A 25,313-nucleotide genomic window follows, 5' to 3' on the forward strand; every position below is an offset into this window, starting at 1 on the left:
ATAATTTCCCTTTCGGTATAACAAGGACAGTAAATTAAGCATATATGTTTTGAAACTCCAAACAACGGGTCTGTAATATTCCAGAAAACTATGTGTTATTTTTGTTGTGCACCTTACCAAAAAAGACACGCACAGCCTAATTTACATTTGTTGTTTAACTGAGTACTCACCTCGAGTATAACTTGTTGCTTGGCAGCGAGCCTTGCAGTCTCTTCGTACATTCGAGTGTTTGAAATGCCAAGACCACAAAATATGGCGAAAGCTTCAAGAATTTGTACGTCGCTTTGCGTGAAGTAAGGACCGGCTTTCGGCATTTTGTTTACCAGCTGAATAACACCTGAATTTAAGACAAACCGTTTAAAAAATTGAAATTTATCACACAAAAAGTACTTGGCACCAATTTCCAATCGAAATGGTCTTTACGCATAAAACATGAGGAAGCATTGATAAAAGTCATTTTCTGCTAAATTTTCACACAAAACTTGTGTTTGAAATAAGTTTTGCATGCAATAACTACACGTATTTCAAATAGTTGTGTTTGTAGCAAAACATACGAAACCTTTTGAAAGCACGTTGTATAACTTATATATGTAGCCAAAATTAACATTAGGTCGAGGTGGGTTTACACGACTGCAGTTTTTGTGGAATTGATAGCACAAGGCCTGCTCATCAGAATAAATCCTACAGCTGATACTTTAGTTTTTTAACAAAATCCCAAAACATTTTTGTGCTGATAATAACAGCGTTTGTACTATATTTTAATCTACATTCACAGTACATATTTTCTCCCTTTTCTCTCACAGTTTTTAATGAAACTTTCACTTTAAAAACTCACCTAAAACTTGTCTTAGGCTGTCGCGAATTGGAATGCAAAGTAACGAACGAGTTGTAAATCCCAGCTCTTCGTCTTCCTAAAAGAAAATGTTATTTTACTAGTTTTGCTACCGATATGTTCACTGAAATGCAATTGAAAGCTCCACGAAAAAATATTTGTATTGACGCAATTAAGTTTTTGTTGAAAACTAATTTCATCCTGGTTTTGGTTAAAATTTATTTTACAATGCAAATGTGTGAATCAATTTGTTGTTGTGGGGAATAGATGTAACTACTCATGGTTGAATGAGCCTGAACTTGTTTGGAGATTTTTGCTTATAACCTTAACACCATTTCCTCAATTGCTTGACAAGTGACACATCGAACGGCAAACCTGATTTGTTATTGTATGTCGCTATTGGTGACGTCATAATTCTTGTCCGGACGTTACCAAACGTCAATTAAGCTTTGAACCTCAAGCGTAAAATTAAATTCCCACTATCGCACTTTGTGTTAATTAAATTCCCTCAATCGATCCCACGTCCACTTCTAGCGACACCTTAAAATTCCTGCGGCGAAAACGCTGACGAAATGCGTTGAGACAAAAACAGGAGTGATGTCATAACGGCAATTAACGCGTCACAATGCTCGGAATGCGACGCCTGAGAAGGTCAAACAAACTTTAAGCTCGTGGTCATCTAACTGACACAAGCTAATTAGCAGGTGACCACGACATGTAGTCAAGTGCTACACAACTATTATAATAATGTCGCAAACAACACGGCTTTTGAATGAGCACTGAGAATTTTGTCGCAAGCCAACATGAGCTGCATGCTCTGTACATAAATATGGCCTGTTGCATGAATAAATTTTGATGGTTTCTGTTTGTGCCACCAGGTGGGGCTGTCTTATGGTATTGGGTCGAACGTGAAGGAATGTAGGTTATTTTACGTATCGTAAACAATAGAATACTTTTAAAATCTGACGATCTGGTCTTATTTTCTTTCTCGTTATACTGGATGACACAGTCGTTTAAAGTTAAGTATACTCTATTATTCCACAACATACGTTACAAAAAGTAAAAAAGCATTTTGCTTTAAACAATTGTATCAAAACCCAAGGGTCCATATATTGTAATTGTTAATGATGAGAAACGAGTTTCAAGGCTAAATTTTGTTTTTAGATAATAATGCGAATGTAATATCCTGCAATGACGTACAAGGAAATTACGTTTTATTTCGCAAGGACTAGTGCTGGGCCACTAAAGATACAAAAACAGCTATGTCAATTACACGTTAATATTAATTAATAAATCTAGTACATCAAGGCTAAAATAACAGAAAAAAATTTATGACATCCTACGAATTGCCTGCATTGGTTTCGGGAAAAATTAAAGAAGCAAAAATTTGTTTTGTGTCAGCTCATAATTCTGTCAAAACAAATTAAACATGTTTTCGTGGTTGCATTGCAACTTTAACACGTGCAAACAGTCACGTTGGTGTTATAATTACAACCTTGGGCACGCAACACTTACCACAAATTGGAATTTGGTCTCTTTTTCTGCATCCCGTACGTTAACAATCTGCAAGAAGCAGGTAAACAACATGAGTCGGTTTAACGTGGAAACAGTTATCAAACTAACGACAGATAAGTTTGAAGGAGCAGTAAAGCACACAAGACAATCACGAGTTGACAAACATACCTCGCCACTGCTTATCAACAGTTTGCGTACAATGCAAACATAAATGTCCTGCTTCATGCAAAGGTTAAAGTGGGTACGAAACAATATGTCATAGTTAGCAACTGTGCAGTTTTGTTTCAATCTTTAGTCACCCCTGTTGCGCGTAGGTACTTGTTTAGAAGTTGCAACATAACGTGTTGATATTAGCTTTTTTGAAACAGAACACGATTTTGAGATTTCAATCAAAGAGAACAAACACTAAACTCTGTCACCCTCTTTATGTGGGTCTTCAACAATGCCAGTAAATTAGGTGAAAACAATCAAACGCATTTGCCATCGTTAAAAAACAATTTATTAATAGTTCAACGTCATCTAAAAGTTAGTCGTAGTTTAAATGTCAAACACGCAAAAAAAACATAACTTCCCAATAGACGCATAATATTTGCATAGAATATAACGGAGCAACGCTACATTGACTGTAATTGACTTGTCACGACGAACAATTATTTTAAAGAAACATTTCTGATATCAGTTTATTGTAAAAAATAGACGTTCGATGTCAGTTTTGATGTCAGTGAAATGTTTAAATGTGTATTCAGGGAGGGGTGGTCGTTGTTCTCTCACGTCAGACTTGAACACACATAGACGAACAAATATTAGCTTTAAAGGTTTTCGTAATATTCAAGGACAATTAACAAATGTTATAGAGAGATGTATGATCCTATGTAACTTTAGTTAATAAAATGTCATTTAAACAAAAATGCAAAGTATTACTAGAAATCGCAAATGTTATACGGTGTTATAAACCACTTTTTACAGATTTTTTTACAGTAATATGACATGCTTTTTTCTGCCTTCCATTATGTACGAATAAAGAATGAAAAAGGGTTTAAAGAGGTTTGGTCGCATGAACATATATGAAGACCAATTTACTTTTAACTGGGTTTTGAAACCATAACGGTTTGCTGCACATAGCTGATTGGATAAACTGGGTGCATTCATTAAAATAACCTTACCTGTCCAGTTTGTTGAACAAATGAAGTAATAGCGATATTGAATGGGACTTTACGTTTGTTGCTGTTCCCGTTTTGAAGGTTTTCCAGTTTGCTCTCCAAGGCTACTTGATCGGAAACATGCTCAAACGTTTTCTTGAAGAGATCTACAGAACAAAAGAATCTTCTTATTATTACATTTGGAAAGTCAAAAGTATTAATTTTAATAATTTATCTCGTTTTGTTAGAACAACCAACCGCAATTTTCAAAAACTTCGTCATCAGTTACTGGTTAAATATATAGTTAAAAATATTTGCAATAAAGTATGCATTAGTAACATTACCCTATTGGTGAAAAAGTGGTAAAAACAAGCTAATGAACCATTGATCAAATGAAACAAAAAAGCTGGACGTAAGGGGCACAATATCTAACTTCTTGATAGGCATATATGTAGAATTATATTTTGTCTCAAAAAGCATATACAATTAACTGCTTGTTTTTTGAATGGTAGCTGCTCAATATTTCGTTTACAGTAACGTTTTAACAAAACATACATTTTGATCCGGTAGTATTACGCAAAAATACAAATAACTCTCACTCTCTGGATGAGCAGGATCAGCGAGGAGCACCGACGCTCTCTCACAGCTAAGAAGAGAAGTGGAATGGGTTAATATGGTTTCCATGACGATCGATAGAGAGCTCTGTTCCTCAAAAAGACAACGCGCCAAATCAAGGAGGATCTGCAACGAAAAATGACGGTTAAAGTGACTTCAACTAATGTCATTTGTTCATGAGTTAGGTTGAAGCTAATAGAAGTTGGCTTATAAAGGCATAATGCAGTTTATGTTCTTGCATGGATGTAATTGATCTAGAGCTAAAAAAAATCTGCAATGAGTTCAAAGCACGAAAAGCTTAACAATTAGTTGCTGAAGGAAAAAAATCACCAAATACCCGATTTTCGAAAATTATTATGATAACACAACGCTTTTACAGCATAAATAGGTCTTCCAACAAAACCAGCCAATATAACCTATCAATATCATTGTGCAATTTGTCTATTTTATCACGCATTTGACGAAAATGTTGGCGCTACATTGTGGAGATGAATCAATTAAACCACAAATTAACAAAAACAAAATGCGAACTTCAGGATGATAGTTTCAACAACCAAAAATTGCTGAATCAGAGATTAGAAACTGATGGAATTTTCAGGAAGATTTTGTAAAGTTCATAAAGATTATCCATACTTTGGAATAAAAATACAATCACTTCGGCACTGTACCGCCTCTCAATTGATTGCCAAATACACTTGTTAACTTTGTGGTTAGGACCTCTCCAAACATTTCCATCGGGTTTGGTATAAAAGGCTTAAAATTTAACCTTGACCCTAACATGGCGAAGGTAAACATATGGATGTACATCAAAATAAGATTCGTAATAATTCAACGACAAAGGCGCCATAAATTTTCGCTGGAAATCATTGACCTGGAAACCCTAAACATCTGAGAGCTATAAACTAAGTAAACCAATGACGTAAATACGATATTTGCTGGGGGTGGGCTGAGCTAGTGCCCGAGCATTTGGTGCCTGTAATCGCCATTTTGTGCTTCACTTCTTCAGTAGCGAAGCCCCCAAAAAACTTTTCATGACGGATAACGGATTTTCACTCAAAGTTACTGAATAGTAGTTAAACTTAATTGTTGTCACGTCAAAAATGCATGGTGTTGCAATACCAAGGAGCTTACTAGGTTTAGCATCGAGTAAAATACACGTAAAAATAGAACACTACTTGACTTATTTTACCATTAACCTTAAAAGAGCTGTTAAGATGCGATTTTTCTAATCATTGCAATTTAGTTAGCAATCTGTATTATATTTTTCTGAATAATTGACTAATCGTTGGTGCACTACCATTTTGTCCAAGGAAACCGGTTGTACAAAATATATCAAAGTAAACAATAAAGTATGAATACATACTTCGTTTCTTCGGTTTTCAAGTTGAATTTTCTCGAATATTTGTGCGTTGTGGATGGCAATGCCGCAGAATCCCAGGTATGAAGCAAATATTTTTTCGTCTTTTAAGGTAAAGACGCCCTGGTTTTTGTTGATTACTTGCGCAACACCGACGATCTGCAAAATAAAAGAAATCCCAATCACTTACTGCCGAAAAAAAACATGTTGACGAAAAGATCCACTATCAAACTTAAACGGAGAACACAAACAATTCAATATCGTAAGTTGAGCTAAATGTGCATGTTTAATTAATGTAGAGTTTGGAAATTTATATAGGTGGCCACAATTACCAACTGTGGGATATGCTAACAATCTTTATTCAATTAACAGAGTAATGAGGGATTGATACTTCTCGTTACAGTCTTTTTCAACTTATTATTTACTTTTTCAACTTATATGCATATAAAGTATTACCAAACTTTTCAACATAAAATATCTATTCTAAACAAAATGCGCTTGAAAACTAATAGGTTGTTGGAAAGCGTCTACCACAACACAACGGTGAACACCAATAATTGATCCAATGCAGCAATAATTATTACAACTGGATCTCTATATTTACGCACGTCCAACTGCGTATAGTTAATTGTGCAGGCTGCTGTGAACTGCCCTTTTCATTATGTCAATACATCGATCGTTTGTGAAGCGGTTGTTTTTAGAGCCCAAAACAGGACGCGCTCCCAGCTACAATCGATACTTATTTAACCAAAGAGTACAAGCACCTATTGGTTCATTAAATGTAGCGACTATGGTTAACCACATCATAATGTAATTAGAAAGCCTAGAATATTGTGTCAAATATTGGGAATGTGTCGTTTTTTTCTTTTTCCAACATTGGGGAACAGTTTTCCTGGTATGGTGACCATTGTTAGACAAACAAGAACCAGGAATTGATGTTGGGATTTTTGTTTTATAACACGCGAAATCAATAAACTGAATGGTAACGATACAAAAACAAAGGTAACGATTTGTCCGATTTTTATTTGTAATATGCCTATAGGCCTAAAATGTAAGTTTGCAAGCGTTTATTCAAACATGCTGGCCAAAGTGCAGGTTGATTTTCTGACCACAACTGACAGCAAAAATCCCGTCAAAGACGTTGAACACAGAATTCGATGAATTTGTTCAACCAGAAGAAAATTACAGGTTGTCGACCGATTTAAGTCGTAGCGAGTTTAATGAGCCGTGAAACGGTATGACGTCAGAGATTGAAGATAACATCGCGAAATTGCTGTGTGCATAGGCCTTATGTTAAAAACGGCATAGAAAGAAGGATTCGTTTGCTGCAAAGCGTAATTTGTGAAAACGGTGGTCATGGCTGTCAATATCATGAATGTTTGGCAAAGTAGGACATACACACATATACGGCCTAAATAAAAGATAGACTAAAATGCATAGGTAATAAATAAATTGCATGCCTGTTAGAAATATTAAGCAATGGGCGTTAGAAGTCAAAGTTAAAGCAAGGCCCTGTACAACAGATGATATATTAACCAAACTCATACAACTCAGATCAATATGACAAGTACTTCAAAATTCCTTGAAACCCTTTGAAGAAAGACGGATGCTTGGGCGTTTAACCCAACATTCCACATACAAACCACCTGGTACGAGTTACTTTTTAATTCAGAACCACGAAGAACGATTTATCGAGAATGTTATTTGTGGAACCAATCTTTATGAACGGACATAAAAGTCACGTGACAAAAGTGTCGATAAATCAACGTCGCCCGCAGATGATGAATGACGTTTTGACGCAGAAACTACGTCAATGCAAAGCAAACAAATCTTTACGTTGTGGAATTTGTATAAAAAAAAGGTACAAGGAAGCTTTGTTTTACTAGGTGGGAACATTGTATGAATACTGAATAGAGGATTCCTTTTCGATTTTTGTGGGAGAACAGCTTAGGCCAATTCTTTCTAATGTGATTTGAATTGATTCAGGTTGATAAGACGTTATTTTGCTTTTCAGTAAGTTGAAACAAAATATAATTTTGCAACAAAAAATATGTGAATACTACTCTATGTTGCAAAGTTAGGTGGGACCTACATTACACAAAAGAACTGAAACTTTTGCTTCAATCCACAGAAACGCATTTATGTCACATAAAATACATGACCAGCAGTGTAGCGAATACGCTGTCTTATTTTTCCTTGTTTAAATACTTTCGTTTTCAAAAGACCTAATTTTTGAATGCTGTTGGAGATTTGTACGAAAACTGAACTTGTTTTGCACAGCATATTAACAGAAGGACAACTAATTTGACCAATCAAAATATTTAAACGTGTTCATAGCACTTACGCGTTTGCCTTGGTCTTTGATTGGCATACATAGAATGCATTTTGTTTTGTAGCCAGTCTTCTGGTCCACGTTTTGGTTAAATCGTTTGTCCTGTAAGGCAAAGAACAAGCATAAGTTAAATGATGAACGAAAAGTAACAAAGAATGTTGCACTAATGTCAGTTACAACTTGAGCTAAATCTTTTTAATCGAAATAAATTTGAAGAAATTACATGTTACGATGTAGGGAAAATTGTCTTATGTATAACACGTCTTACGCAAATTCGTACAGTTCTGCACTTTGTGTTGCAAAACACAGTAATAATAAACTAAGTTACTTAAAAAGTGTTTGATTTCACTTTTTAAAAGTGTAGATGCATTTTGTACATTTTTAAAAGTAGCACAGCATATACTAAGTATTTAAAAATATACTTTACCGTTATACCTAATACTTTGTTTGTACCTTATATGCGTCCGGAATATTTAGGGTATTCCCCGTTAGTGCGACCAGACCGGCAATGCCTTGACCGAACTTGATTCGAATTTCATTCTGTTTTACCACGTTGTCTTCAAGAGTTGATTCCTGCAAATGATGGCAAATCTTAACTTAAACAGCACGAAAACCAAAAAAATGTACAATAAAGACGAACCATTACTGAGTACAGAATTTGTTGACAAAATAGTTTAGTACAAACATACAAAAATTTACCAATTCAAAGAACAAAATGACCAAGAATGTCTTAAATTATGAGACAAAAACTGAATGTAAACTAGAGCAACCAAATTAACTCAAAACCAAATCACAAACAAAACGGAGATATAGGTATAGCGGGCAAACCTTGTTGACGTCAAACAATCGACTGACGAGAAATTTTTCTCCAGCTTTTTCTCGCACGAGAAACAAGGAGCATCTGTCGGCCTCTAAGAGAATACTGACGTTCTGAAACAAAAAGTAGCGGAGTAAAGATCTGGCTGGGTAAAAAGTAGGGATAATCATAGTTAAACAATATTTTGAAATCAAACAACGAGGCATGGTACGCCAGGTCCATTGGAGGTCCAATCAGCTGGTAACCTAGCATTTTAAAATAAAAAGGCGTAGGCTACAAAAAAAACTAGCCTACGGTAGGATACGAGCGCACGACAGGAGCCTTCTACGGGAATCGCATTTTGCCTACTGAGCTGCACAGACTTATCACCGTGGTTATTAACGACAAATATTAATAGTAATACCCAAAGTGCGTTAGGCAGCTGCTAAATAGCATATTATTATAACCAAGCTACTTGTAAAACTTGTGATGTGAAACCAAGTTTGAGAAAAAAGAAACAACAACAAAACGCAACAGATAACCGCTTGTTGTGGAAATAACTCTGCTGTGGGAGAAACTAACCGCTAAATGGGTTAGTTTACAAACAGCAAACCTGAGGCGAATAAAGCCTCCATTGACTGCAAGATGGTGTTTACAATCGCATCACTACAACCATGAACCACAAGACTTGAAAACGTTGTCGGCGCCCAGGGTCATGTAAAAATAGCATAGCATGTGTTGTACATTGGAGGTCTACCACGTGGCCCAGTGAGACCAGGCTGCACGCCCTGCAATGCCAGACTAAACAAACCAAACAGGTATAAGTTAAGCGTGCCGCCGCGAGCTAGCTGGTAATGATCATTTGGCGTGTCAGCAACAAGGAGATTTGGCCGGACGCAGCTGGAACTTTGGAGTGGAAATCGTTGCGTTCTACCGCAGGGCGTACGGAATTTATGCGAGCGCGCAAAAAATGCGACGTTTGAGATTCGGAATTTCGTGATGGTTTTGTGGAACTTTCACCAGATCCGTAATAAAACACGTATATCTGAGTGGTTCTTGGATATTTGGGGGTTCCTGTGGGAATTTTGTTTATCCTGTGTGTTGTTTCGAATGCTTCGGACTGAAAAACTTATATTTTATCCAAACAGTAATCACGTTGTAAGTATATTACCTAGTAACGCATCGAAACCTCAGATCGGGTGGAAACAAACCATAGTATTTGAAACTTTAAAAGCTAATTTGTATTTGCTGTATTCAGCATTCATAAAAACGAATTAGAACGTGCCTACCTACAGATAATTTATAAATTGGCAATCGTTAACCGTAGTGCAATACTCATAAAATTACATTTATGTTTTGAGCAAAAAATGTTTCCATATTTTCAGATTTTGAATGCTGCGCCTATTTCTTTCCGGAACATACAATATGGACAAAAACAGTAAATGTTGGGCAAAAAACCTTTAAAAAATATCCGAAACTGTAGAAGAAACTCACTTTAAGATTTCAAATGGCATCGAAACAATTCGTGCCCACTTTTGTGTGTACCGTGCATATGTGTAACCAAAATCCAAATCTCTCTTCTCATTTTTCATCATCGCTAAATCTCAACTGCGTCAAATTACCGTAATTCAACACGTAAATGCCGTCATTGTGGTAGATAAAAAAATTGTAAAATATTCGAGAGAAGAAAAGCATAACCATTATAGTGCCAATGATATACAAAGGGCTTGTGTCACTCAGAGTTAGTTTTATACTTTGAAATTAAACTTGAGACAATATTGACGGATATACTCAGTGGTGACTTATCATGCAAGTGTTGACCTAAGTAGGACACCGTTAAGGCACACAGTGACTTAATGGGCCATAGCAATGAACATTCGATGCTAAGAAACGGTTCAGCAAAGTTTGTATGAGTTGCAAGCCTTGGCAACGATATGAAATGCTACACATACCCCCATTTTAAGGAGATGTGCTTTGAAACAGTTATACAAATATATGGATGCTGTTGTTGGATAAATTTGCTGCATCTTTGCCACTGACTTAGCAAACATTGTAATGTAACTATCCAAAAATGTTTTCATAAATTAAACCATTTTAAGCTGCAGACAGTGCACACTGTTTCGATCTATAAGGTCTCATCAGTGCAGCTGGTGACGAGAGATCGGCCGCATTGGCTAGTGTAGCCATCAAACGGCACTCCAGTTTGTGGTGAGCAACAGGGTACAACCCCATACATCACCCAGTCTGTGCGATGCCACAACTGGGCATACAGCACAAATGAAACTGGCTCACAGTGGCCAAACCATTTTAAATTTACAGATTAGACATTATCGTATCTAGGTCATTTAAAAGATTACAAAGCCAGTGCATTTAATAATCAATTTTGGGAATGTGTATTGTATCTTACCTGCAAGATCCGATGGCTGACAGATGTCACATCAAGGTCCATGGCAATGTCCATTACCAATTCCATAATCATATCTCGTTCGTCAATCACCGCCGTGCTGTTACCATCACCCTCTTCCACCTCGACGTCGGTGCCATTTTTGATTTGCGGCGGGTTATGCCAGTGCGAGATTCGGCGCGCTTTTAGTTTTCTCCCCAAGTTGTTGTTGCGTCGTGGTGTGGGAGGTGACTGATTTTCAGGGGCGTAAAAACTTAGGGACCCTTGTTCATTAGTAGACACCATAGGCTTTAATGGGAGATAGTTGGGATTGATATCTTCGTGACTGATCTTTCGAATTGGAGTTTTTCGTCCGGCGCTAGCTTCACTCGCAGAACTTGGAGGGCGGTCGTCCCCTGCAAGTTGAAGTAAATTAGATATACTGGGCCACCTACAGTTCAGTTCTGTGTTAGTTAGAGTCAGTTACGTAATTTTCAACTGGAGGTTAATTTGTAACATACGTTTTGTGATTTAAATATTATTCATATAAATTGTATTGGATGGAATGTTCTCTGTCATTTCTGTCATTAAAGTAATGTTCGTCTACTATCGAAGAAAGTCAATTGCAACCCGTCAAAGGAAGAACAAACCTATTGTCTCCACACAAGTAAAATCAATAAAACGACCCGAACCACAGATACTATTAGTTCTTCATTTTCCGGATTGACGTTGACCAATTTAACATGCAATGGAACTGAGCAATTCCCCAACAAAGTAGAACTTAAAAGTATACCTGTGGTAAAAGCATCCGATATTTTGCGTTCATCTGCGGCGATTCGTATAACTCTGTCAGCCAGCCATGTGTTGATCATTGATTGAGTCGCTTTCCGAAGGAAATAGTCAAATGTAAAGTCGGGATGGTCATCCAACCAGGCCTCTGTTATAATAATGATAGCAATTTTGTAGATTTACAGATAAGTCGTTACGTTTGACTAGAGATTTTTAATTAAAAAGTTTTACCCCTTTTTGATTGGAAAAAGAGGAAATTCGATTGTCGATGCTGTGGAACGTTTACTGGAAGCAGTAAAACATCCCATTTACCTCATTGAAGTTATATATGGTGCTATGTAATTGGGATAATATAGAGATATTTTGGACTAGCGAACTAATAGGCGTTAGTGTCATGGCAGACTAAAAATTGTTGTTATTCTTTGCAACTGGATTTGCCCCATCATAACCACCCAGAAATTTCAAAAAAATACACACAATGTGGTATGTAGGAAATACTAATGTTTAAGATTAACGCAAATCATACAACCATGAAACAGTTTTATTACAGTCTTGTCGCGCCGAATATATCTACATATTTTAACGTTTAAAATATTAAGAAATTTTCTCTTTTATTTTTTTCACGGGGTTCGAATCCACGACGCTCCCAGGGACGAAACCCGATCAGGCTTTTTTTCTTTTCGCCTACATATGGGTCAGGTGCGCCGGACCATTCGGCCAAGTTCCTGCCCTCTGCTCTTTTATAATACCTTAATCGTTTATTCCCAAAATTGAAGCACCATCTGGCTATATCCTATTGAACAGCACCTGTTTTATAGTTGAAAACAAGAAAACGACATTTTGAATCATTGTGCAGTGAAAGCGAATTTGCTGTTAATTGACAGGTGTATTATATTTGTCACAAATCTCTACGACAAATTGCAGTGAAAAACATCTGTCACCACGCAATGCAGCAGCAGCCGCCAGTGTAGATTTTTCCTATTCCAACCATTGGGAAGATTTTTTTCCTCGGCGCGGAAATCGTTTAAAATCGAATTCAATTTAAACGAAAGATTGCCTTGCAAAATTAAAGATCTATGAGGCACTGTAGTGTGCGACCATTCTTCAAGACATCAAAGATTTGTAATCATTAGCAAAAGCAATTTGACACAATACAACTCAACAGCATAATTATGCTTGAAGAAAAGAGAAGTTGAAGCAATAATAAGGGAGGCAATGTAAAATTATTACTATGACTTTTGTCAAACAAAATGTTGCACATCAAATTCATAAAACAAGTCATTGACCATCGGATTGATTCATTATTCCAAAGCCACTGTGTCGCTACCTAATTCAAACCACTGATTTGATCATCCTGTAACTGTAACACTTACCAATCTGGTGTTCATCAAGAACCATGTTGACGGCAAAGACGAAGTCCAGGGGGAATCTGGCGACTTGTCCAGTTAGAAATCAGTTTTTTTCCTCAGCGTCAGATCAGTTTACAGCGTCAATGCTTTTGCAGATCAACATGGCAGAGTGGAAGGCAAAATGCTAGCAGCAAAGTTACGATTTTTTCATACAGGTACACTGTTGTATCGATTTCAATTAAACGACTGCCTGCACGGAAGGGTTGCCCTGCAAGAAATACATGTACGGTTGTTTAATTAGAAAGTCAACACCTGGCGGCGATTAGCTATCTTTGTCGTTCATTTAAGGCAATAAGTTACATGTTCAAATCAGAAGTTTTGTTTTGCAAAATCACCCAACTGTGGCCCATAAAAATACGTATACCATCCATTAAGTAAAGTAAGCAAGCTCTACAGTAGGGTTGGCCCGATAACACTGTATCGGCGTCGATACCCAATGCTATATGCAGTATCGGTACTCTTCGGAAGTATCGGCCGATACCTTAAAAACGAGTAAACCTACTCCTGTAGTTTTTGAACAATGCTTTTTTAAATGTACTCACTGAAGTATCGGGTATCACATCGTGATACTTGTTGTCAAAAATATCGGGTACTGGTATCGGATTGAAAATTAGGAATCGAGCCAACCCTACTCCACAGTTCTTTTGTTAACAAAGTAATATATAGAAAACACATACAACGTAAAAGTCTCACAATAATTATTTTATCAAAGTCACGACAGCAAAACCAAAATTTCAACTCGAATGCATAAATAACAATTAAAGGCTAAGCCGCAAGTTTAAAAACATTAAAACATTTAGTCGTTCATCGGTGCCTTCGCAATTTATCATTTGAGAAGACTGTAAACCTTGTGACGTAACATCGCATAGACGCGCTATCTCGGTCGGAATTTTGTATCAACTGTCGTTAAACAAACGTCAGTCAAGTGTTGCGAATTGAGATATGCTCCCAGACTTGTTAGCGCTCTGTATTTACAGTAGATGCCGTTCTAACTGTAAGGACACTTGAAATTTAGACTGTAAAACCACACACCAAAAAATGTAACGGCTGTCAAATACCTTTTCAACAATAGGGCAAAATAGTTTTAAATAACTGTGAGAGACGGTTCTATTTAAATAAGGAACTGAAGGTGCCAGTTGAGACGAAATATACATATATTCCGTGTGTATTGATTGACTGATTACGTTACTGGGAAAAATTATTTTCCATTTTCGGTTAGTTTAAAAGATCTGTTAGTTTTTCTGAAAGCAAGACAAAAACAGTTTATTTCGGACGCAAAAATAGTAGAATAAGGTTTCTACTCATAGCCATCGACAGCTGAACTCAATATACACTATTCCATGTACGGAACAACTGTGTCGTCTTGTCTATCAGGAATGATATTGCACGTGTCTCTGCGAAAAAAACAGTAGCAAAATCCCCCACAAACAGCTTGAGGTGGTTTTTGACTAACGTAAGACTCATATGATATTTCGTTCAACAACAAAAAATTCAGTTATAGAACACAAAGCAAAACCACTGCACCCTTTCAACTAGTTTGTGTGTATAGTGCGGTTGCAATGCCCTTTACTTTATGTACCCGCTGCAGACGTATAAGTGATTAGCGGTATAATCTCTTGTTAAGTGCGGTTTATAAGTCGCCGGTGGCATGGTATAATCCACACAGCGTCGGTTATAGCTCAATTGCACTGGCACCGGGCTTACAACTTCGCCCTTTCAAACAGCTGAGAATAAAGCTGTGTTTACCACAAAGCAATATAACTCAGAAAAATACATTGTGAAGCAACTCGTGCAGCGAGTCCCTTTGAGTCGGTATATTTAGCTGTTTTTACACAAATAAATTCGTCTCACATACAAACGACTAGAGAGTTACTGTAACGTTGTGACATTTCAACGAGAAACGGTGTGTTTTGCGCTGGGAGCAAATTTTATTAAATGTAAGAAACGAAATGAAAACTCCAACAAATCTGCTTTGAGCAACCACAAGGAAGACATTTTCACCTTGCATTCAAAACGTCTTAATCTTGCAAACAAGTATTATCAACAACTTTCTCTTTTCGCTAAGCAACAAATCACGCCGAACCAAAGGCAAAACTAACAATCATGACTGCATTGCGCTGTTTTTTCGCTTCTCTCCAGGACCACAGTTGCTGAGCAAACAGAACAACAACCAATCGTGCACTTGCCAGCGAAAACGCAACACGTGCGTTACATGGTCCACAATTAAAATCTATCCATTAAGGCGGGAGGACTCTGCGTAATCAGTGATCAACTGGTGACGTAGACCAATCGATGACCACACCTGCTAGGCAAGACCAATGGCGTTCTAATCCATACCACGACGTGTGATGTCACACAACGCCTGCAGTTGAATTATGACGTCATGTTCTGGAAGAGTTTGGATGAAGAAACAGTTACATAACTTCCGGAGTCACTGGGCGTAAACAATTCCAATCTGTATTATGTAAGTTCCCTTCACTGTATTGAAGTAATATTGCCAGTTTAGTGGGTGAGCCTTAGTCGACAGGCAAGTTATCTCAACGTGTAGAATATGCCTCCACTGAATGATTATGTTTGTAACAAGCGCAATGAGGAAGCATTTAATATTTGCGAAGTCGCGCTTTGGTCAGTTGCATAAAATTGACTGAAAAACCCTCTCCCAATTTACTTGTTGCATTAGTACTGTGATTTTACTACGCATTTTTCACCAATAGCAAGATAAATACACCATGATCTAAAGCCTAAGAATATTTAAAATAATCTGTACACACGAGAGAACAATTGGACGGAATTTGACGTCTCTTGAAGGACGGTCTTGTTGTCAAACCAAACTTATCTAACCCTGAGAAGTTGCTAGCGAAGTTTCCACTTAACTGAACGTAGCAAGCGATTGCGTTGGGGTTTTTCGGCGCCTCGGAGGCTTAAACTTGCCTCAGCAATGTTTGCAAATCGTCAATCTTCATTGCGAAAATTGCACCGATGAAAACGATGTGTTGATGGGCGCTGTTGAATGCCGAGCACCAAGGCTAAAACCGAAATAAGATCTTGCCAACGTTAAAATGAACTGCTTACCATTACCACATGAGATGCTATGGATAAACATTTAAGAGAAACAATAGATTTGAGCTTCACCTACACATTCTTGCAAAAGCCCTAATAAACACTGATATAACCTTTAAATCGCAAACTACACCAAAACCTAACTACTCGTAACTCGTAAACAGCACCAAAACTAACGTTCAAATTATATCTCAGAAATATGTTGTTCTTGTGTAGGCAGAGCTAAGGACTCAACAAACAACCTATTTGCTATATGCCTACGACCTTTACATAGTTGTTCTCAAAATTTCACGTTCTCGGACCAAGCCAACAACCTCATACTGCGCTCTTAAAATCTCAATCATCGCACGACAGCAAAGGCTTTATACCCGCGAGACCGCAACGCAGTTCCATGTCACGCTCACAAAGTAACGCAATACTGCGGAACTTATGTGTTGCATCGTAAACACGAGTACAAAGCACTAGTTCACATTCCTTCTAAGAGGTGAGGCATGCGAATTTGCAACAAGCTGTGGTTTAGTTGTCTGCAAAGATTTATGGTAACTTTGATTGATGACGGCGTGTATATCCAAGGGGTAACCTGTTGATGTAATATTGCACAGTTTTGCAATTGTTTCAAAGTTTAATCAGTTCTAACAAGTTTCAGACAATTCCCAAATTAGGAATTAGGAATTAGGAATCCTAATGTTTTTTGGTAAAGTGTATCTAACAAGCGACGCGTCTTGTTAGCGTAATCTGGCTGCACATTTCCTTTTCTTACTTTTTCTCACCTAAATGCTACATTAATTTTATGGACCAAATTTATACTTTCCTTGATGGACCTCAGTGTCACTATACCGATACTGTCAGTTAACCTACTTTGAAGTGCAGTAAAAATAACACGGAGTAACTATCATTGACGGACAGAAAGCATAGCACGCCCTTCGCCAAACGTTCTGCCACACGTATTCCATTCTCAGCCTGCCCTTCACATACCGAGCAAATGAAGCCTTCTCGTAAGTAAAGATGATGTCAGTTTACGGTAATACTTGGGCTGGTGCACCATCACAGCAGTACAATACACAGTTGATAAATGATTAACCCGAGTTGGGCGGAGAAAGAGCATAACGAGTCAAGAGGGCTGTCATATGGCAACATAGGCAGACGAGGTGGACACACCGCTGTTTGTGTACAGGTTTCTTCTTGTATTGATTCACACAACACAGCGTGGGACCAGTTTATACATCGTGTTGTACCAACCCACGGACTTGTTTACATGCATTTTTTAACACAAAAGCGTTTGCTTCACTTTTCTTTGTTCTTTGCAGGGACATTTTTGCACGATATCGGTGAAAAAACGTCAAAAAAACTAACGAAAGTGCTAATATTTTCAAATATTGCATTTTACGTTGTTGTAACAAATTTCAATTCTGGGCCTATAGTTGATCTCTTGGTATCAACCTAGTGAAACAGAATCAGAAATCAAGAAAGCATGAATAATAACGGTATATAGAGAGATAGTTAACTGAATCAGGGCATTTGACAGTACAGCAGACCTGTGTAGAAGTGTTATTGACTGGTTAAACTGTACCTTAATGCGCAGACAAGAGCAGTACATATAATAGCATACTGTCCAAAACTACTTTACTGGTTTTTCAGGCGCCTGCAAAGTGGACTTACATCGTTTGATTTCCTCACTAGGTTGTGAGTTCGAGTCCCTCCTTCCTGCCTTGTGTTATTGTAAACATTGCTGCGACCCGGCTAAACATGGCTAGTGGATAGTTACTTAAGCGGGAAAGTTTAACGAAGCTGCATTTAGGCAGGTGACTCGGGGCTCATGCGTTATAACCAGGGTTAGTTCGCCAACCTCACATCCAATTTAACAAACTATCGGGTGCAGCAACATTACCTCGCATATACAACAAAACGAATGCTTAGAAGAAAAATAGCTGACTGAAACATAAGACGTGATTTCGTTGGTGGAACGCTGATTTAGCAATATTTTGTTTCATGCACCAGACCAACGTAGACAACGCAAAGCCTCAAGGTCTTTTTGCACAAACTTAGACTTTGCCAAACAACTACTTTCAACTAATAAAACCAATCTTTACAATTAAAGGAAACCAAATTTACATCAAATACATTTGATTAGCTCAACAAATGTTTGTTCGTCGTTTTCACATTGCTTTCGCAAGTCCAAACTTGCTCAAAATCGATCAAAATTTAACTCAATAATACACAAACATTATAAATATTTGCACAACGGCTAAATCCTGATTCTTATCTTGGATAGGAGTTTACATGTATTTACTAAACTAACAACATATGACTTGTAGCCTACACGATTGTACAACAAAACTTGTTGTTGATAGTTTTTACCCAAAACACCAACATTTTTTCGCACTATCCTGTCAAATCCATACTTGCTAAATCAATCATAAAACATTCTTCATAAATAAGCAAATCTCTCTTACTGGTCAGTTACATCAGAGAGGGGCAGTTGACTGCTGACCGTGATGCAAATGAGTTGAACTAGATTAGTCACATCAAAGGATCGTGGTTAGGCGCTAAGCTGTTTCACACCCGCTATGTCTGTACTATAAAACAATCTCTTAGTCCAGTTTATAGAACTCTTCTAGCAATTGTATTTTATTTCGTTTCGACGTCCTATACAGGTCGCCTTCATCAGGGTAAAATCTTAGTAACGAGCTATATGCAGTTGTTTGTGATGTTAAGATTAAAAATTGAAATATGCAACAAAATGATTTAAATGTTGAAGGGTCACAATCTGCTAAACATTTTATAACCACTGCAACATCTATTTACTGATTTGAAAATTGAAATGTCACATAACTTGAATTTATCACTATATAACTAATGTTTACCGACGACAAAATGGATGAAAATCACTGTCCATGTACGCAAACCTTGACTGATCGCAAGCTTTCCTTCACACAGTGCTTGGACCTTTGTCTTTCAAGGACACTATTCAACCACAAGGACAGGAACTTTCCACTAACTATGTCGTCAAAATCAATATTCTTATCTGATCAATTTGTGGTACCCATCAGTGACCTCGCCGTACAGCGAACAATTATCGACTTTCTGGAATGCAAGCAAAGCGCTCTTTCAAACCGCACTTTGAGATTTTAGTGAGTATATAGACTAGTTCACTTAAACGATTGTGCTAATGTTTTTCAGTGGTTCCCAACCTTTTGTGACAAATCTCTCAACTCACAAACAATTACAACATTCTCCTCAGCGGAAACAATTCTTTACTGAGAGGAGTTACTTTCAGGTTCTGACCGAACGATCCAACTCATGAATACGGAATAACGTTTTAACGTTGTGCAACTATTTCCGGCTTGGTGATTGTTTTAGTGCCTATTGTGTCGCTATGATTTCTTTCACCAAGCGAAATAAACTTCACTTAAATAACAACAACAAATACAGACATAGATGTTTTGTAAATAGCGATTTGTTTCAGGTTTCATTTGTCCAATGGAGTTTTAGTGAGATACGTTTTATCGTTTTTTAGGCGGTAAATACGAAACCGCACACACAAACGTTACAAATTCTTTTCAAAGCGTAAGAGGTAGTTTTTTTAAAGGCATTTTTTTAGTTTAATCCGTCATTTGCAATAAACATATTTCGTTCAGTGAGTTTATAAAGTATGTATTAAGCGAAACTTTGTAAATCCAAATCGCTCATGTTCAGTTTTGTCTCAATCGACGTTTTGTATAGGCTCTATTTACACTTATTGATACACTTTTAATACAGATCAGCTATAACCATTTTTTGTTGAAATATCTTATCTGGTTGTCGCGCACTTATGATTTGAGTGCTTCGATCAACAGATCTAATGAGTTTTGGCTGCCGGCCAAGTTATACTACCTTTTAAGGCGCGCTTAAATATTTAAGGGGACTGTAGCAATCGAAAATTGGAGAAGACATAACGTCAAGCATGAACTTGTACAAATGTTCATAGAACCAACTGTTTAACATATGTGGTGCTATTAGCAAAAATTATTTAAAATTCTTGTTGCCCAATGTTTGTCGTTTAATTACAGTAAGTCATTATTGCCTATCCACAAGCAACTGTTAACATTGACGTAGCGGTTACCGGGCTAGTACGCACAGACTACTAGTTTTGGTCTAAAAATGTGACGACCATGAGTTGTATTTTTATGGATAATGTTTTTTGTGGTAAATGCAAACAAACATTCCCCGCGATTAAATGTAATTAGGTCTTTTATGCCTGGTCTGAGCTGATTAAATAGTTCATTTAAGTGCACATGTGCTGTTACCTAGCGCCAGCTTGCGGAATTTTTTTTGTTCACAGTAAAAGTAGGCTACTAAACAAAATAATTTAAATACTGTTGAAATATGTCATGAACATTAAATGTAGGATGGCAAAATTAGCTCACACGGCTAGTTTCATTTTCGCAGCTGCATCGATATTATACCTTATACATCAAAACAGTATGCACTGTCTGCAGCGCTTAATAATAGTTTTTCAGTACACATATCTTATGTGAACAACGGTCATTTTCAGACATTCCAACTGAAACAAGGTTTTAAAAATTATAAAAAAGAAACAAGTTGATTTTTTGTTTAATCAGTACAACAATAATAACTCGCATGCACCTTGTAATATGTTTCTCACAGAATTTAGGCTCCAACACTTATCTAATTCAAAAAATAACATTATGAACAGGGCTATTAAAGATGTTTTGTCATTTATGAAGTACAAAAGTTAGTATTACCGAAGCTTCGGACACTCCTGTCAGTAATTCAATGCAACATGTCGTAGCTAACCATAACGGGGAGAATTGCAGTGTATGATGAATAACTTGTTAAACCTGAATATTTACATCAGCGAAACAAGAGGTTAAACTACCTATTAAACTTTAATTTACTCCTTAAATATAGGACTATTGGCACAACGACATGAACAATATACTTTTAACGTAGTTTTGCAGGATTACCTCGTGTGGTAATGATCCTAATGGCACTAAATTACGTCAGTAAACACAAACAATCTCCCTTATAGTCAATTGTAGTGGAATGAATAACCATTTTCTTGTCACTTTTTTAAAATCTGCCTATAGATCTTAGAAATTTTGCAGCCGATGTTTTTTGCAGCCGTTTCCCAGGTCTTTGGTACATTTTTATTTCCGAGCAAAAAAATCAGAGCCAATATATTTGTGTAGAGCATAGCTACGTTTCGACAAGTACTATTGTCATCGTCAGGAATAGTATACTTGTCGAAACGTAGTTATGCTCTACACAAATATATTGGCTCAGATTTTTTTGCTCAGATTATTCAAAACCGTGAATAGTGTACCTATTTTTATTTCCGGTTTCAAAAAACTGCAGCTATATGGCAATTATTAAACATTTTTACATAAATATACACAAACACAACATCGTAAATAAGCCATAATCAAAACACTTTTAAGGTCCACATCTTATGCCCCAAAGTTATGAAAGCAGACCGCTGCCTCCTATTTGAGCAGTTATGATATAAATGTAAAAGGTCACAACACTAAAAATTTGGTTATTTTCAGTGAATCTTCCTGTACTGAAAATAAAAATATTATGTTCTAAAGATCAAAAATGCATTCAGGCTACAATTAAGGCATTGGTGTTAAAACTTGAGTCAGTTTTTGCTCAAATAGGACATGATATGGACATATCTTGGGCATATTCAACTCCACGGTCATAACAGACAGATCAACACTTAACTGTCAATGTGACGATGACAGTTGCTGGGGGAAGTCACAAACTGACGTCAGCAAAGGTGTAAAGCGTTTTATGTGTAAAGAAGGGAGTTCGTAAACAAAGAATGAATAACAGCAACATACTTGGTAAGCTGAAAAGGAAAGATATCATGTGAATTGACTGATACAAAGTATGTAGGATGCACATGCTGATCAATGAGGTTATGGATTGCGATGAAAAGATAAAGGAGTGTTAAAAAACCGTTGTAGGAGTTTAGTTTTTGTTTTAGATAAAGACCAGATATGCCGCTTCTAGTTGCTTTACCTATAAAAGTATAAATCCGTTCGTGCAAAGCAAATCTACTTTCAGCGTACAAAACCAAGCTTTATAGATATGTATTTTTTACAAATTGACGAAAAAGATTGTCATACACACGTCTTGCAAAGCCATTGCCGCGTAGAGTCAATGCTAAAATACGCAGCAAGCTAATAAGCCAGCAATAAGTAAACGATTAACGTACAAACAATTTCAGCAATATAAACTTGACAGTAGTTAGTATTCACCAGCCAGGTTTGTAGTTTTCGCTGGTAGTTGCAGTTAAATGTAATTGAGGCTGTATACTAAAAATGCACACGAGCCCGCACAGGAGTATAATCGTCCTAACAATCAAAAGTAAAATCGTATATAATGTAAACTCGAAAAAGCGTATTTTGTTGCAGACTGTTTTTTTAGCAGTTTCATTCCGAACCAAATAGACGCATAAAGTCGCATAGGTCGATCTGATGTCTCACATCAAGCCCTGTTAATGGGATCAGTGCATTGATTTACTGCTTGCAAGACTCGTGTAGGTTTTGCTTTAACTTAAATACAGCCTGTCGAGTGTACTAGATAAAATAGGGCCAGCAAATGATTTGTACCTAATAAGTTTTAAATTGAAGTACAGTGCTCTTCTTACCAAACTGTAACGAAGGAAAAAAAATTATACGACAATTTCTATGCAAGTTACCGACATTTACAAATACACTTCGATCTTTAATTCTACTTTTGTTGTCTATTTAACATTGCAGGGAGGGTACAAAATATTGAAAAAGGTAAAATATAAAAACAAGAAAAAAAGATCGAGAAAATTAATGACACGCCATACTCATTTTTTTAACCTGCAACTTCGAAAAGGTTTGCGACATCTTAAATTAAAATTAGCGTACCCCATTGGACGTATCTTATTGTCAAGGGATTTTTCCGGACGTCTGGTGCGTAGAGTTTTCAACTGCTGATTGGATGCCAAGACAAGGGACCTCATTAAATGTCATCGCAAAGCGATAGACGCAGTATTGATTAAATGCTTTAGTTACTGCAGACGTCTCAATTAAATGGCCAAAGTCATTTTATTTAGGGCGCGCGTTGGACGCGAAACGATCTGACCCAACCAAGGTATAGCAAAAGTGTAAACAAAGACATCCGCTGTTAGTGAACAAAGTAGAAATTGTTTTTTTTAATCTAGCTACATATCTTGTCCAATATCCTTGAGCAATTACAAAGAAGTATGTTAGCTCAGAATAGGCGCATGAAGAGGAGGTTTTATTGAGGTAATTGGCCAATGAGTATCACTGTTTTTACAAACTACCGTCTCTTTGGTCTTTACGATTGTATGGGCAAAAAAAATTAACGACCGAGAACAAGAAAGCAAGGCGCCGTTCCGCAAACTAGTAATATGGGTCATTAATCTTACAAGCTTCACGCTCCGTCCGTTGCGTCGTTTTACGAGCATCATTTTGTGTTTGCTGAACGGAGAATTGAATATATGCGTAATACCTGTACGTTACTCGCCATAGGTCGTTTGTTATCAAAGGTTATGGGTACAGTTACTGCCGTAGAAAATAGGTATCGTTTGTCATAGTTTTGTCTGTCAGTCGATTTACAAAACCATCAAGGGCCACCGACAACGCAAGCTTCACCAGGAATCATTTTGAACGTGTGTACTTTGCCAGAAAAGTGAGATCTTAGATTTAACAGTACAGTTGAATTAAAGTTTGTGCAGTCTTGAATGATAAAAATTAGACGGTGTGACAAATGTAACCTTTTGAATGTAACTTTTCATCCCGTAGCGGTTTTCGCTTTTAAAATCTTTTAAATTGGATTGCAACATAGTTTTAAATAGCGATCTCACATAAAGAATGTGTGAGTAAAAAGAGGACAAATTAGGGTGATTCATTTTACTCAATGGAGCTTAAGTTGTCGGAGAAAAAAGGCTCGATCGGCAAGAGTGGAATAATTACGCATTTAGGGTTGTGGGAATTGTTTAGAATTGAGGCGATTATGGGAAATTCGAACCCATGAAAACGATGTTTTGTTCAACAGTTTGAAGGTGCGTTTGAAGTGGCTAAACTAACTATAGGTAGTAACATTTTTTCAGGGAATGACGCAAAGGCATGAGAATAAATAAAAGAACAAGGTTCCGGCAAGACAAACAAACCGGCTTTACGACCTGCACACATTGTAAAATTGTGTGAAGCAAAGAGTGTTAAAGCTTAATATTTCAGAATAGGTGTATCAGAAATAAAAAACGTGCTAAATATTTAATGATTACCTCGTTTAGCAACAGCACAGGAAATGATAAGGTAGATTTTGAGAAAAACGACTTGACTTAGGATGTAAGAAATTTCACAATACAAGTAAACGAAAAAGTTTTAATGTACGAAACCAAAGTTTGAAATTTAAAGTCATTTATGTTCAAGAAGCATAGGTAAATCCAAAACACGGTCAAATCTGTTTTTAAGATAATCTTCTATTTAAGTTCAAAGTTTCTTGACTTATGTGGATTAGAAGCAAAGTTTTACAATGTTGATTGAGTGGGTAGAGCTCTGCGTCTCGTTAACTTTATCACGTCGTGTCTAATGTATGGTGATGTACAACCGAGGGGCAAAAGAGCGCAATAAAGTATGGCAGAAGTACGAGTGGGTTGCGATGTATAAGACAAAGTGTATTGGACTATCACAAAGTACAAGAAGTGATTTTTATTGTTTGTCAAAATGAACCAAACTGAACCGACATTTTTGATCGAATACCTCAATACAAAGGTGGCTAGTTCTGTTTAGTCTTTAGTCTCGGCAAACGTTTTATGTGACTGTAAGTACAATGTTACGTGCAAGCGAGTGCTTAGAACCGTTTTTATTTGCATTAGCGCCAATACTAGGCAACTAATAATAGTAAATACATGAAAAAAGCATTGTTGTTTGATTGACACTACATTTGGAGAAAACTGTTTTTTTTGCACTGTAAAGAGTGCTTTCCTGTACTGTTTGTTTTTTGTTTCTTTTACCTCGAATGGTCACAAAAGGTTTCAACGCCAGAGCGTGTTTAGAGGGTCAAATTAAAACAGTTAT

General features: G+C 36.9%; 1 protein-coding gene across 3 annotated transcripts in view; it reads right to left on the reverse strand.

The window, feature by feature from the left end:
* The window catches only part of LOC145233512 (dual 3',5'-cyclic-AMP and -GMP phosphodiesterase 11-like), a 55,941-nt gene that overhangs the window by 14,840 nt on the left and 15,788 nt on the right, over positions 1-25,313 (reverse strand). For 2 of the 3 annotated variants that reach the window (XM_080098256.1, XM_080098255.1), the window contains exons 2-13: positions 13,132-13,375; positions 11,763-11,906; positions 10,994-11,385; positions 8,619-8,720; positions 8,244-8,363; positions 7,803-7,892; positions 5,465-5,617; positions 4,086-4,227; positions 3,511-3,653; positions 2,348-2,395; positions 836-911; positions 171-337 (exon numbers count right to left, since the gene is read on the reverse strand). In XM_080098256.1, the coding sequence (XP_079954382.1) occupies positions 171-337; positions 836-911; positions 2,348-2,395; positions 3,511-3,653; positions 4,086-4,227; positions 5,465-5,617; positions 7,803-7,892; positions 8,244-8,363; positions 8,619-8,720; positions 10,994-11,385; positions 11,763-11,906; positions 13,132-13,156 (1,602 nt within the window). In that variant the 5' untranslated portion in view covers positions 13,157-13,375. The remainder of the gene's footprint in view (positions 1-170; positions 338-835; positions 912-2,347; positions 2,396-3,510; positions 3,654-4,085; positions 4,228-5,464; positions 5,618-7,802; positions 7,893-8,243; positions 8,364-8,618; positions 8,721-10,993; positions 11,386-11,762; positions 11,907-13,131; positions 13,376-25,313) is intronic. The other variant, XM_080098257.1, reaches the window with a different exon arrangement.

This window comes from Phallusia mammillata, chromosome 6, assembly GCF_965637545.1.
Source record: "Phallusia mammillata chromosome 6, kaPhaMamm4.hap1.1, whole genome shotgun sequence".
Classification (NCBI taxonomy): domain Eukaryota; kingdom Metazoa; phylum Chordata; class Ascidiacea; order Phlebobranchia; family Ascidiidae; genus Phallusia; species Phallusia mammillata.